This window comes from Ranitomeya imitator, chromosome 2 (assembly GCF_032444005.1).
Source record: "Ranitomeya imitator isolate aRanImi1 chromosome 2, aRanImi1.pri, whole genome shotgun sequence".
Lineage (NCBI taxonomy): Eukaryota > Metazoa > Chordata > Amphibia > Anura > Dendrobatidae > Ranitomeya > Ranitomeya imitator.
In genome coordinates this window covers 292,259,896-292,274,380 of record NC_091283.1, presented here as the reverse complement: position 1 = coordinate 292,274,380, position 14,485 = coordinate 292,259,896, and the positions used below count along the sequence as shown (strand labels likewise).

Here is a 14,485-nt window from a genome sequence, read left to right as displayed (position 1 = left end):
GCCACAATATATGAAGATTCTGGAATATAATTTAGGACATGGCTATTGGACACGTATGGAAGGTGCGACGTGTGGAATCCAATGGAGCATTAGTGGAGGATGGCCTTTCGCCTGATGGATGAGGATCATCTTATATGCATCCGGTTTGCATTCTTGGACTCTCAGACTTAAATCAGTGGGACTTTCATTATGGAGGTCATTTGGATCTGAGGACCTTGACACATGACTATTGGACTTTTTACTGTTCATGCCATCCCACTTTGCATGTGTGCTGCAGTTTGTTATTGGGATGGTATCTTCATCTGACATTTAAATGTGGGCCATTTTCTCCCTTTTTTTTTTTTTTTCTTGTTTTATATTTCCATACCTATTGGCACACATTTTCTATTGCAGCATATAGATGAATTATGTGTGCTGTATTGAGTGGTAGTGATGGCATATGTATGTATATATATATATATATATATATATATATATATATATAGTCATTGCTGCATTTTCATACTAACTATGCACATTCCTTCAATACAGGTCCATGCATACCATTTATGCCTGCTAGTTCTTTTTGCAGGCTATTCTGCTATGTGTCATTCACCTTCTGCGCCTCTGTTGCTTGTGCTCTTTATCGCCCCCTCTGGATGTTTGCGCGGCGCGGCTCATTATTTGAACCACGTCTGCGCAGGCGCCGCCCATCTCCATGGAGATCTTTTGTTATTCCCATCCTGCCTCTCTCCATTCCCTGCCAATGTGCGACTTCCTGTTTCCGCCCCCCATCCTTTGGACGGCATGGCGGCACACACTCCAATTGATTGGGCTTCTTATTTAAATGTGAGTTATTGACTACAGCACCCACTTCCCCTGACGAAGCCGCTGTGGCGGCGATACGCGTGGGGCTCACACAGCCTACCCTACCCTGCCTTATGCCGTTCACATTTAGGCACTGGCTTCTATTTGACTTTGTGTAGTCGATATATTTTTGGGTTCCAGCCTGTCTTTTTTCTCCCCGCCTCAGATGAGTATGCTGGGCATTATATTGCCCCCCCTCTGTAACTATAGGCTGTTTTTCCTTGTTATCTGCTGGGCACTTTACTTCCAAACCAATTAGTAGATTTGATACGGACATCCTTTTTACAAGGTTTTCTTTGCTCTAGCTTTTCCAATAGGGGGCTTATGGTTCTTTGCACCTATGATCTCTTATGCCCTAAGCATATATGGATGTGTTTCCCTTTCAACTAGGGGGTATTATTTCATCTATATAAGGTGACATATATTATGCTGACCCATTGTATTATGTTTCATGTCGACTTCATATTTATTTGTAGGGCATTTGAATAGGAGTGTTTTTGTACACTATTGGTACATTTTAAATGTTTTTATATGTTTTGCTGTGATGTTCAATAAACATTGTGTTATTTTTCTACTTTCTATGGTTGTGCGGGCCTGTTTCATAGTCCATTCTGTTTTCTTTTTTTGGTTCTACCCTGCTTCCTGTCACCCAGCTTGCTACTTCATCGTCCTGCAGCTCCTTCCTACCATCCCCCCCCCCCCCATCTATCCTATTGAGCGTCTGCTCAGTGAGCAGAAGACTCCTTTCTATATTGTCTATGGATCTCAGTGTTGCCAGCTGCACATTTAGATTCAGAATCTGGGTTTCCAAATGCACAACGTGCTCACATCTCGCACAGCAGTATGCACCCTCAACCGGCTGATCAAGGATTGCATACATGTGGCAAGATATGCACTGGATGGCATTAACAAGAGTGGAGCACATTTCCTAATGGGGATTGCACCAGACAGAAAAGTTAAATAAAAAAAATAAAAAAATAAATACAAAGTATTAATAAAAAACAGACAGCAATTCAGTAATTCCTCCCTTGGAAACTCCCTGAATCCAAAGTCACTGAATCACAAGTCACACTTACCATCGTTCACACTTACACTCAGCTCACACTCAGCTCGCTCACACTCGCTATGCTGAAGATTTATAGATTTTTTTTTCTCTAGTTCTCCTTAACAGCAATCCACCTTGCTGTTCAAATGCACTTCCAAAAAGGGAAAATAGTAATAAAGATAATAACATAGAACATGTGAGATCAATAGTGACTTGCAATAATTATTAAGTTGTAAAAACCCATGATGTAATGTACTAAGACCGCCTGATTTTTCTTATAAAAAGAGCTATTCGACCAATAAAGATCAGAAATCTTTTGAGACACAATTGCTTGCATTGTATCCTGATTTCTCCGGCCGTAAAACCTCACATCAATTTGGCAGCAGACAATTAAGATGAGAACACACGCATCCCGTGTGTCTTAACAATGGCATGTGAGAGGGAGATGGCATGTGAGAGGGGGAGATGGCATGTGAGAGGGTGGAGATGACATGTGAGGGAGAAGGCATGTGAGGAGATGGCATATATGAGAGGGAGGAGATGGCAGGTGAGAGGGAGATGGCATGTGAGAGGGAGGAGATGGCATACGAGAGGGGGAGATGGCATGTGAGAGGGAGATGGCATGTGAGAGGGAGGAGATGGCATGTGAGAGAGGGAGATGGCATATGAGAGGGAGAAGGCATGTGAGGAGGAAATGGCGTGTGAGAGGGAGTCGATGGCATGTGAGAGGGAGATGGCATGTGAAAGGGAGATGGCATATGATGGGGAGGAGATGGCATGTGAGATGGGGAAGATGGCATGTGAGAGGGGAGATAGCATGCGAGAAGATGGCATGTGAGAGGGAGATGGCATGTGAGGGAGGAGATGGCATGTGAGAGGGAGATGGCATGTGAGAGGGGGAGATGTAATGTGCTATGTTCATGTGTTTTCACACGTCAGATAGGAGGAGGCTCTTGAAATGTCAATTTATACACGGGACAGAAATCATCGTTGATATGCATTGCCTGAAATTATATTCCTTAGATCAAAGCACAAGACATTTTCTAGGTAGTAACCTTTGTAATTTATTTCTGTAATTTTCTATGTTCAAACATGTTAATAAATATAAATGTCGTGTGATGTTTTTTCACTTTTGTGCTAAAAAAAGCGTTATACTGTTCCTTTTTTGCCGTCCATACATCTTTACCATTCATGATGGGTATGTCCAAAAACACATGTACAACAGTGGTGTATTCAACAATAAAGAGGGAACCATCCGTTGTGTCAGCGAAGAATGAGGCATATATCATGTTAGCTCGTAGGAGTCATAGGTCATGTCATTTATGAATGAGGCACACGTCATGTCAGCTAGTAGGAGTCATAGTTCATGTCATTTAGGAATGAGGCACACGTCATGTCAGTTATTGAGTCACAGGTCATGTAATTTAGGAATGAGGCACACGTCATGTCAGCTAGTAGGAGTCACAGGTTATGCCAGCTAATAGGAGTCACAGGTCTTGTCATTTATGAATGAGGCACACGTCATGTCAGCTAGTAGGCGTCACAGGTCATGTCATTTATGAATGAGGCACACGTCATGTCAGCTAGTAGGAGTCATAGGTCATGTCATTTAGGAATGAGGCACACGTCATGTCAGTTATTAGGAGTCACAGGTCATGTAATTTAGGAATGAGGCACACGTCATGTCAGCTAGTAGGAGTCACAGGTCATGCCAGCTAATAGGAGTCACAGGTCTTGTCATTTAGGAATCAGGCACACGTCATGTCAGCTAGTAGGAGTCACAGATCATGTCATTTGTGAATGAGGGACACAGGTCAGCTAGTAGGAGTCACAGGTAATGTCATTTAGGAATGAGGCACACGTCATGTCAGCTTGTCAACAAGTAGGAGTCACAGGTCATGTTATTATGAATGAGGCACACGTCATGTCAGCTAGTAGGAGTCACAGGTCATGTCATTTATGAATGAAGCACACGTCATGTTAGCTAGTAGGAGTCACAGGTCATGTCATTTATGAATGAGGCACACGTCATGTCAGCTAGGAGTCACAGGTCATGTCATTTATGAATGAGGCACACGTCATGTCAGCTAGTAGGAGTCACAGGTCATGTCATTTAGGAATGAGGCACACGTCATGTCAGTCATGTCAGCTAGGAGGAGTCACAGGTCATGTCATTATGAATGAGGCACACGTCATGTCAGCTAGTAGGAGTCACAGGTCATGTCATTATGAATGAGGCACACATCATATCAGCAAGTAGGAGTCACAGGTCATGTCATTTTTGAATGAGGCACACGTCATGTCAGCAAATAGGAGTCACAGGTCATGTCATTTAGGAATGAGGCACACGTCATGTCAGCAAGTAGGAGTCACAGGTCATGTCATTTAGGAATGAGGCACACGTCATGTCAGCTAGTAGGAGTCACAGGTCATGTCGTTTAGGAATGTGGAAAAGGTCATGTCAGCTTGGAGTCACAAGTCATGTCATTTTTGAATGAGGGACACCATGTCAGCTAGGAGTCACAGGTCATATAGAGGAATGAGGCACACGTCATGTCAGCTAGTAGGAGTCACAGGTCATATCATAGAGGAATGAGGAACACGTCATGTCAGCTAGTAGGAGTCACAGGTCATGTCATTTAGGAATGAAGCACACATGTCAGCTAGGAGTGACAGGTCATATCATATAGGAATGAGGCACATGTCATGTCAGCTAGTAGGAGTCACAGGTCATGTCATTATGAATGAGGCATGTCATGTCAGTTAGTAGGAGTCACAGGTCATATTACTATGAATGAGGCACACGTCATGTCAGCTAGTAGAAGTCACAGGTCATGTCATGAATGAGGCACACGTCATGTCAGCTAGTAGGAGTCACATCATGTCAGCTAGTAGGAGTCACAAGTCATGTCATTATGAATGAGGCACACGTCATGTCAGCTAGTAGGAGTCACACATCATGTCAGTTAGTAGGAGTCACAGGTCAAGTCATTTAGGAATGAGGCACACGTCATGTCATTTAGGAATGAGGGACACGTCATGTCAGCTAGTAGGAGTCAGGTTATGTAATTTAGGAATGAGGCACCCGTCCAGCAAATTTTGAAAAAAAAAAAAATCGGATCCGTTTTTTCTCATAGAGTTGTATTAGCGCCGGATTGCTCCTGATGGCCACACGTTTCATCCGTTTTTTGACGTATCAGTCAAAAAAGATTTTTCCGGCAGGCGGAGAAAACGTACAGAGGAACGTTTTTTCTGTCCGGTGAAATAACACACAGCGACGGTTTCAGCGATAAACAGATGGAACATGAGGTGAAATGAGTTAATCCTGCTACCGATTCCAGTATTTTTACACTGAGCATGCCCCGTAGCTTCGTTTTCCTCTCTCTCTCCTCTTCCCTGGAACAGGAAGTCCAAACTCTATGCCCGGTAAACAAAAAAGGATACAGCCAAAAAAAAAAAAAACGGATCTGGCGCATCAGTTTTTCACAATTTGCATCGGGTCTGGTTTTTCCAAAATTCGACGGATTATGCCTCAAGGCAAAAAACTGATGTGTAAAAGTAGCCTAAGGAGAAAAAGTTCACTGCTCAAAAAAATAAAGGGAACACTCAAATAACACATCCTAGATCTGAATGAACGAAATATCCTCATTGAATACTTTGTTCTGTACAAAGTTGAATGTGCTGACAACAAAATCACACAAAATCATCAATGGAAATCAAATGTATTAACCAATGGAGGCGTGGATTTGAAACGATACTCAAAATCAAAGTGGAAAATCAAATTACAGGCTGATCCAACTTCAGTGGAAATGCCTCAAAACAAGGAAATGATGCTCAGTAGTGTGTGTGTGGCGTCCACATGCCTGGATGACCTCCCTACAATGCTTGAGCATGCTCCTGATGAGGCAGCATAAGGTCTCATGAGGGATCTCCTCCCAGACCTGGACTAAAGCATCCGCCAACTCCTGGACAGTCTGTGGTGAAACATGACGTTGGTGGATGGTGCGAGACAGAATGTCCCAGATGTGTTCAATAGGATTTGGGTCTGAAGAACGGGCGGGCCAGACCAGATCTTCAATGCCTTCATGTTGCAGGAACTGCTGACACACTCCAGCCACATTAGGTCTGGCATTGTTCTGCATTAGGAGGAACCCAGAGCCAACACACCAGCATATGGTCTCACAAGGGGTCTGAGGATCTCATTTCGGTACCTAATGGCAGTCAGGCTACTTCTGGTGAGCACATGGAGTTCCGTGCGACCCTCCAAAGAAATGCCACACCACACCATTACTGACCCACTGCTAAACTGGTCATCCTGAAGGATGTTGCAGGCAGATCGCTCTACACGGTGTCTCCAGACTGTCACATGTGCTCAGTGTGAACTTGCTTTCATCTGTGAAGAGCACAGGGCGCCAGTGGCGAATTTGCCAATCCTGGTGTTCTGTGACAAATGCCAATCGTCCAGCAGTGTTGAGCTGTGAGCACAACCCCCATCTGTGGACGTCGGGCACGCAGACCATCCACATGGTGTCGGTTTCTAACCGTTTGTGCAGGCACATGCACATTTGTGGCCTGCTGGAGGTCATTTTGCAGGGCTCTGGCAGTTCTCATGTTCCTCCTTGCACAAAGGCTGATAGCGGTCCTGCTGCTGGGTTGTTGCCCTCCTACGGCCCCCACCACGTCTCCTGGTGTACTGGCCTGTCTCCTGGTAGCACCTCCAGCCTCTGCACACTACGCTGGCAGACACAGCAAACCTTCTTGCCACAGCTCGCATTGATGTGCCATTCTGGATGAGCTGCACTGCCTGAGCCACTTGTGTGGGTTGTAGAGTCCATCTCATGCTACCACGAGTGTGAAAGCACAACCAACATTCAAAAGTGACCAAAACATCTGCCAGAAAGCATTGGTACTGAGATGTGGTCTGTGGTCCCCACCTGCAGAACCACTCCTTTATTGAGTGTGTCTTGATAATTGCCAATTATTTCCATCTGTTGTCTATTCCATTTGCACAGCAGAATATGATATTGATTGTCAAACAGTGTTGCTTCCTGCGTGGACAGTTTGATTTCACAGAAGTTTGATTTACTTGGGAGTTATATTCTGTTGTTTAAGTGTTACATAGTAACATAGTTAGTAAGGCCGAAAAAAGACATTTGCCCATCCAGTTCAGCCTATATTCCATCATAATAAATCCCCAGATCTACGTCCTTCTACAGAACCTAATAAATAGTAACATAGTTAGTAAGGCCGAAAAAAGACATTTGTCCATCCAGTTCAGCCTTTATTATGTTTTATTGTTTTATTATTTATGTTCCCTTTATTTTTTGAGCAGGGTATATTCCTACAACATTTACAGGGACTACAGGAGAATAATGTGATGTCAAAATGCTTTGATATCCACATCTGAATTATACACTATCTATTCTGGAGAATAATACAATGCCAAGTAAAAGAAATAAATTGTCTCAATGAAACCAAAAGCCGATGTAAAAGAATTATGCCGAAGTATACAGAAGAACAGAAAGCAAAAAGAGCAAAAGAGGTTTGTGGGATTTTGGGGAATACCGTATGTACTCGAGTATAAGCCGACCCCCCTAATTTTGCCACAAAAAACTGGGAAAACTTATTGACTCGAGTATAAGCCTAGGGTGGAAAATGCAGCAGCTACCGGTGAATTTCAAAAATAAAAATAGATGCTCCATACCGTTCATTATGGCCCCATAGCTGTGCCATATAGTGCTCTGCACCGTTCATTATTGCCCCATAGATGTATCATAGAAAGCTGTGCCATATAGTGCTCTGCACCGTTCATTATTGCCCCATAGCTGTGCCATATAGTGCTCTGCACCGTTCATTATTGCCCAATAGCTGTGCCATATAGTGCTCTGCACCGTTCATTATTGCCCCATAGCTGTGCCATATAGTGCTCTGCACCGTTCATTATTGCCCCATAGCTGTGCCATATAGTGCTCTCACCATTCATTATTGCCCCATAGCTGTGCCTCAGCGTCCTGTCTCTCCGCACTGACTGATCAGGCAGAGGGCGGCGCGCACACTATATGCGTTATCGCGCCCTCTGACCTGAACAGTCAGAGCCAGAGGATGGGAAGATGGAGGGGCGCCCGGCGTGTGGAACGCGGACAGGTAAATATGTAATACTTACCTGCTCCCGGCGTCCTGCTCCTTCCCCCGGACAGCTGGTCTTCGGTGCCGCAGCCTCTTCCTCTATCAGTGGTCACCGTTACCGCTCATTAGAGAAATGAATATGCGGCTCCACCCCTATGGGAGTGGAGTCCATATTCATTTCTCTAATGAGCGGTCCCACGTGAACGCTGAACAGGGGAAGAGCTGCGGCACCCGGATACCGTGAGACTGCTGGGACAGCACCAGGAGCCCCGGAAGCAGGTAAGTATGCCTCAGCACCCTCTCCCCCTCACCTGCCGCCGACTCGAGTATAAGCCGAGAGGGGCACTTTCAGCCCAAAAATTTGGGCTGAAAATCTCAGCTTATACTCGAGTATATACGGTAATTCAATTATTTATTTGAATATTTTGAAAAATTAAATATGATAAATTTTTATAGAGGTTTTGCACAGGGAGTTTCAGGAGGTGAGCTGAGCGTTTCAAGACCCGAACTGCATATTGTCTCTCCAGCCCCCCCAAAATTAAGAACAGCAAAAAGAAGCCGAGGTTGTTCTCCCTATGAAGAGAAATGGTGTAGCTGCGGACAATGTATTTAGGTGCCAAACAGTGATGAGCGAATATACTCGTAACTCGGTTTTTCCTGGGCACGCTCGGGTGGTCTCCGAGTATTGGTTAGTGTTCGGACATTCAGTTTTCATCACCTCTGCTGAATAATTTACAGCTTCTAGCCAGGCTGAGTACATGTGGGGGTTGCCTGGTTGCTAGGGAATCCCCATATGTAATCAAACTGGCTAATAGCTGTAAATCATTCAGCTGCCGCGATGAAAACTAAATCTCCGAACACTAACAAATACTCGGAGATCACCCGTGCGTGCTCGGGAAAACCTGAGCAACCAGTATATTCGCTCATCACTAGTGCGAACTGCAGAGGAGTGCGCTTGCTGTAGAGATATTCATAGTCTGATAGAGGGGGATTGTGATCTCACCACACCATGTCATCTGGTGTTGAGATCTGTGTGTCGGGTGCCGATCCTGCTGGTGAAGTTCAGCCAAAAATTCAAGGATAAGAGGAAATGAGCAGCACATTCGTCCAACAATAGGTAAAAATTATTTCATGATTTATTTAAGATACATTCAAAACATGGGATCCAAAAGATATATATAAAACCTGACGCGTTTCTGGTGTCCTAGCACCCTTAGTCATCGGGTATGGCAGGATATTCTGAGTGAACAATTAAATAGCTCTAAGCCAATTACAACATAGGTGGAAAATCATTGTGAAGCATGAAGCAAAGGAGTTACCACAGGTCACGTAGATCCATCATGCTAATAAGGCTAATTAACAAGAGGACTGTGTATAATAAACAGAAGATTATACAAAAAGCCATCATATACCATTGTCTGTAAAAATACTGCAATATTTTGATGAATCCCAAGAAATTGCTGTCATACACTAATCTGCATCCTGTAAGCTGAAATAGGCTAGCTATTACATCAGATTATGGAAAAAAAATTTTTTTACAAAATATTCCAGAAATACAGAGATATACAAATGTTATACAAATTATACTAGTTCACAGTAAAACAATCAATGTTCAATCATTATATAGTTGTTACTGACTAGCAAGGATCTCCTCATGGCCTGAAATCACATTGATCACATAATTACAGATTATATTGATCATATAAATATATATTTACCATCAGTAACCCTTTCTTTTCTCACATAGCATAGTATGGACGCTATGTGGATGATCTTCTCAGTGTGGACAGGTGGCATTAATTGTTCCACAGTTTCTTACACATGATCGCTCGGCCAGAAGAGCTGCTGGCGCCGGAACGAGATGCAGCGAGGGTGCGCAGAGAAGGTAAGTAGGATGTGTTTTTTTTTTATGGGAACCATGCATACTAAGATAGGGGATAAGGGGACATGCATACAAAGGGATGGGGAACCATGCATACAAGGACAGGGACAAGGGAACCATGCATACAAGGACAGGGAAGCCATGCATACAAGGACAGGGACGGGGGAACCATGCATACAAGGACAGGGATGGGGGAGCCATGCATACAAGGACAGGGATGAGGGGACAATGCATACAAGGACAGGGAAGCCATGCATACAAGAACAGGGATGAGGGGACAATGCATAGTTGGCTTGTACTCAGGTTAATAAGTTTACCCAGTTTATCGTGGCAAAATTACGTGCCTCGGCTTATACTTGGGTCGACTTATACTCGAGTATATATGGCATATATAAAATGATCCCTTGATTATAAAATTGACTGACAAAAGGATAAAACTAAACTTTATTAATTCCAAATGCCAAACTATACCCATAATTCACCCCCTGAAGGATAGTCAGAAGGTGACTAATAGAAAAAACATGTACCCCACATCTCCGTATATAAGGTGAGGTGACATATACACACTCGCTCTCCAAGCCTCTCATTTCTACGGGTTTCGTCGTCCTCACCATAGGCGACTCATCAGGAGACTATTTAATATTGACCTATATTCAAGCGACACTAGCCAAAGAAAACCCTAAAATCATGTATCAGTTATCTGAAACAGAAAACTAGCCACATACAAGCAGACCCCAGACTTCAAACTATATACTTCGTTAAAAAAAACACAAAAATTTGAACTTGGTTTGAGTTGGTATAAATGAAGCACATAAACGCATGTCCATATTGGCCATAAAACATAAACAATCTATAAAAGATAAAATGTGCAAAAAACCTACTGTAACTAAATATGTAAAAAAGCAAAAGTGCATTTAAATAACAGGCTAAATTCACATTTGCGTTCGGGGGCTTTGCGGAGGGCTGCATACGTCCTCCGTTAAGCCCCCGCATATTTCCGCATGCGTCCCTACCTTTAACATCGGGTACGCAGGACATGCGGATGCATTGTTTTGACACTCCCGCCGACCGCACGGGAACAAAACAAGTTGTGTTTTGTGTGGACGGCGGACACGTCAAAACGACGCACCCACATACATCCGCATGTCTTGCGTACCCAATGTTAAAGATAGGCACGCAGGACGCATGCAGAAGTATGCGGAAGTAGGCGAGACTTAATGGAGTACATACGCAGCCCTCCGAAATGGCCCCGAATGCATATGTGGACCCGGTTTTGGTAATACTGTTTGTGATCAAAAATAGCATAAAAGCCATCCCACCACGACAATGTGACGCTGAACCGGATGGTCCTACGCTCTCTACTATTTAAAACTTATCATGTGTCAGTTTATAATCCAAGTTTATAATAAACTCCAGTCTGAGGAATAGATAGTATGTGAACATACAGCATATCACTCAGGGAACACGTAACTGCTCCAGAGATAATAACCATATTCATACTAAATAATTGCACAGAACTCCCAGACATTATGGTTGCACATATCCCTAGTCTTTATAATGATATTGCACTCATTCCCTGACAGACTGCAGCATGGCATTAGTTAGAAGCTGCTAATGATCTTTTGAGCAGGTAAGTTTTCCCTGAGTGGTACATATTGGGCCGCCTGAAAACGGAGTTTAGTCTAGGACAATATGTCTGCACTACTAATTGACACCGGTCACAATTCCAAACCAGTGCAGTCCCTAAAGGAGGAAAAACACAAAAGTTACACTGTATTTTCACATACTTTCTATTCCTGAGTGGCTTATAAACTTATAAAGTACATAGTTTGAAGTCTGGGGTCTGCACATTATATATATATATATATATATATATATATATATATATATATATTTATTTATTTTTTTTCTGAGTGTTTTGGATAACACGATACATGAGTTTAGTTTTTTTGTCTAGTCTCGCTTGAATATAGATCAATATTAAATAAAGTCTCCTAATGAGTCGCCTTTGGTGAGGACGACGAAACTTCTAGAAATGAGTGGCTTGGAGAGTGAGAGTGTATATGTCACCTCACCCTATTTACTGAACTGTGGGGTATATGTTTTTTCTATTAGTCACCTTCTGACTAACCTTCAGGAGGTGAATTTTGGGTACAGTTTTACAATTGGAATTAATAAAGTTTAGTTTAATCCTTTTGTCAGCAAACATGGGGAATGACAAGATACAACCCCATTAAGCAGATCCAATTTTGGTTAAAATGATTCCAACAATCTGAACATAAAAAAGACTTATCCCCTATGTAACAGCTCTGATGTTTATTAACAGTTGATTTCAAAGTAAAATATTTCCCACATTAAAAAAGGTAAAAGGCTTCTCCTCTGTGTGACTGCTCTGATGTCTAACAAGACGCTCTTTCCGCTTAAAACATTTCCCACATTCTGAACAAGAAAAAGGCTTCTCCCCTGTGTGACTGCTCTGATGTCTAACAAGACTATCTCTCCGGTTAAAATATTTCCCACATTCTGAACAGGAAAAAGGCTTCTCCCCTGTGTGAATTCTCTGGTGGATATCAAGATACCCTTTCTGGCTAAAACATTTCCCACATTCTGAACAGGAAAAAGGCTTCTCCCCTGAGTGGGTTCTCTGGTGCGTAACCAAAGTCGATTTCTGATAAAAACATTTCCCACATTTTGAACATGAAAAAGGCTTCTCCCTTGAGTGGGTTCTCTGGTGCATAACCAAAGTCGATTTCTGATTAAAGTATTTCCCACATTTTGAACAGGAAAAAGGCTTCTCCCCTGTATGAGTTCTCTGGTGACTAACAAGCTCTAATTTATTGTTCAAATATTTCCCACATTTTGAACATAAAAAAGACTGCTCCCTTGTGTGAATTTTCTGGTGAGTAACAAAATGTGATTTATATGCAAAACATTTCCCACATTCTGAACATGAAAAAGGTTTCTCCCCAGTGTGGATTCTCTGGTGCTTAACACAATCTGATTTATTGCTAAAACATTTCCCACATTCTGAACATGAAAAAGGCTTCTCCCCTGTGTGGATTCTCTGGTGCATAACACAATATGATTTATAGCTAAAACATTTCCCACATTCTGAACATGAAAAAGGCTTCTCCCCTGTGTGAGTTCTCTGGTGTCTATCAAGAAACATTTTCTGGTTAAAACATTTCCCACATTCTGAACAGGAAAAAGGCTTCTCCCCTGTGTGGATTCTCAGGTGTATAACACAAGCTGATTTTTTGTTAAAACATTTCCCACATTCTGAACATGAAAATGGTTTCTCCCCAGTGTGGATTCTCTGGTGCTTAAGACAATTTGATTTATTGCTAAAACATTTCCCACATTCTGAACATGAAAAAGGCTTCTCCCCTGTATGGATTCTCTGGTGTATAACACAATCTGATTTATTGCTAAAACATTTCCCACATTCTGAACATGAAAAGGGTTTCTCCCCTGTGTGAGTTCTCTGGTGTCTATCAAGATGCCTTTTCTGGTTAAAACATTTCCCACATTCTGAACATGAAAAGGCCTTCTCCCCTGTGTGAGTTCTCTGGTGTCTATCAAGACGCCTTTTCTGATTAAAACATTTCCCACATTCTGAACATGAAAAAGGCTTCTCCCCTGTGTGGATGCTCTGGTGCATAACACAAGCCGATTTGTGTTTAAAATGTTTCCCACATTCTGAACATGAAAAAGGCTTCTCCCCAGTGTGAGTTCTCTGGTGTTTATCAAGATGTATTTTCTGCTTAAAACATTTCCCACATTCTGAACAGGAAAAAGGCTTCTCCCCTGTGTGGATTCTCTGGTGCTTAACACAAGCTGATTTGTGGTTAAAACATTTCCCACATTCTGAACATGAAAAAGGCTTCTCCCCAGTGTGAGTTCTCTGGTGTGTATCAAGATGTGTTTTCTGGTTAAAACATTTCCCACATTCTGAACATGAAAAAGGCTTCTCCCCAGTGTGAGTTCTCTGGTGTGTATCAAGATGTGTTTTCCGGTTAAAACATTGCTGACAATCTGAACATGAAAATAACTTCTTTGCTTTAGAAGCAGTTTGTTTTTTAATGCCTCTTTTGTGACTTTGATTTTCCTTAGCAGTCGGTAATGAATCAGAAGATAGGACCTGTTTCATAGGATCAGATGACAGATCTTTGCTGTGAAGGGATGATGGTATATCTGGAGTAAAAGCAGTCAATTCAGGTGTATCTTGTAGGATCTCAAGATCGTCAGATTTAAAAATTAAAGAAATCAGCTGTCCCTCTGATCTCCTGGTACAGTCATCTGCTAAGATAAAAAACAATTATTTTTTTAATAAAATATCCTTGATTTTTTTTATTTTTTAACATTTCTACTTAAACTGTTCATAAAAATGGCAAGCTATCTAAAAAACTTTATTTACCAAGACAATGACAGTTCACAGTCTAATAGAAAACTTTTTGGATGAACCAGTAGAGCAAGGTGTTCAACTGTTTGTTCATTCTGCCTCCCAAATATTGAATAAAAAGAAACCAATCAATGTTATGAAGGCGAAAACAATACCAAATCTCATCTCACAAAAAACAAGTCCC

General features: G+C 42.3%; 1 protein-coding gene across 1 annotated transcript in view; it reads right to left on the bottom strand.

Annotated features, from left to right (window-relative positions):
- Positions 1–12,054: 12,054 nt before the first annotated feature.
- Positions 12,055–14,485, bottom strand: part of LOC138663263 (zinc finger protein 420-like) — a 69,097-nt gene continuing 66,666 nt past the window's right edge. The window contains exon 11 of the mRNA XM_069749436.1: positions 12,055–14,198. Within this exon, the coding sequence (XP_069605537.1) occupies positions 12,232–14,198 (1,967 nt within the window). The 3' untranslated portion in view covers positions 12,055–12,231. The remainder of the gene's footprint in view (positions 14,199–14,485) is intronic.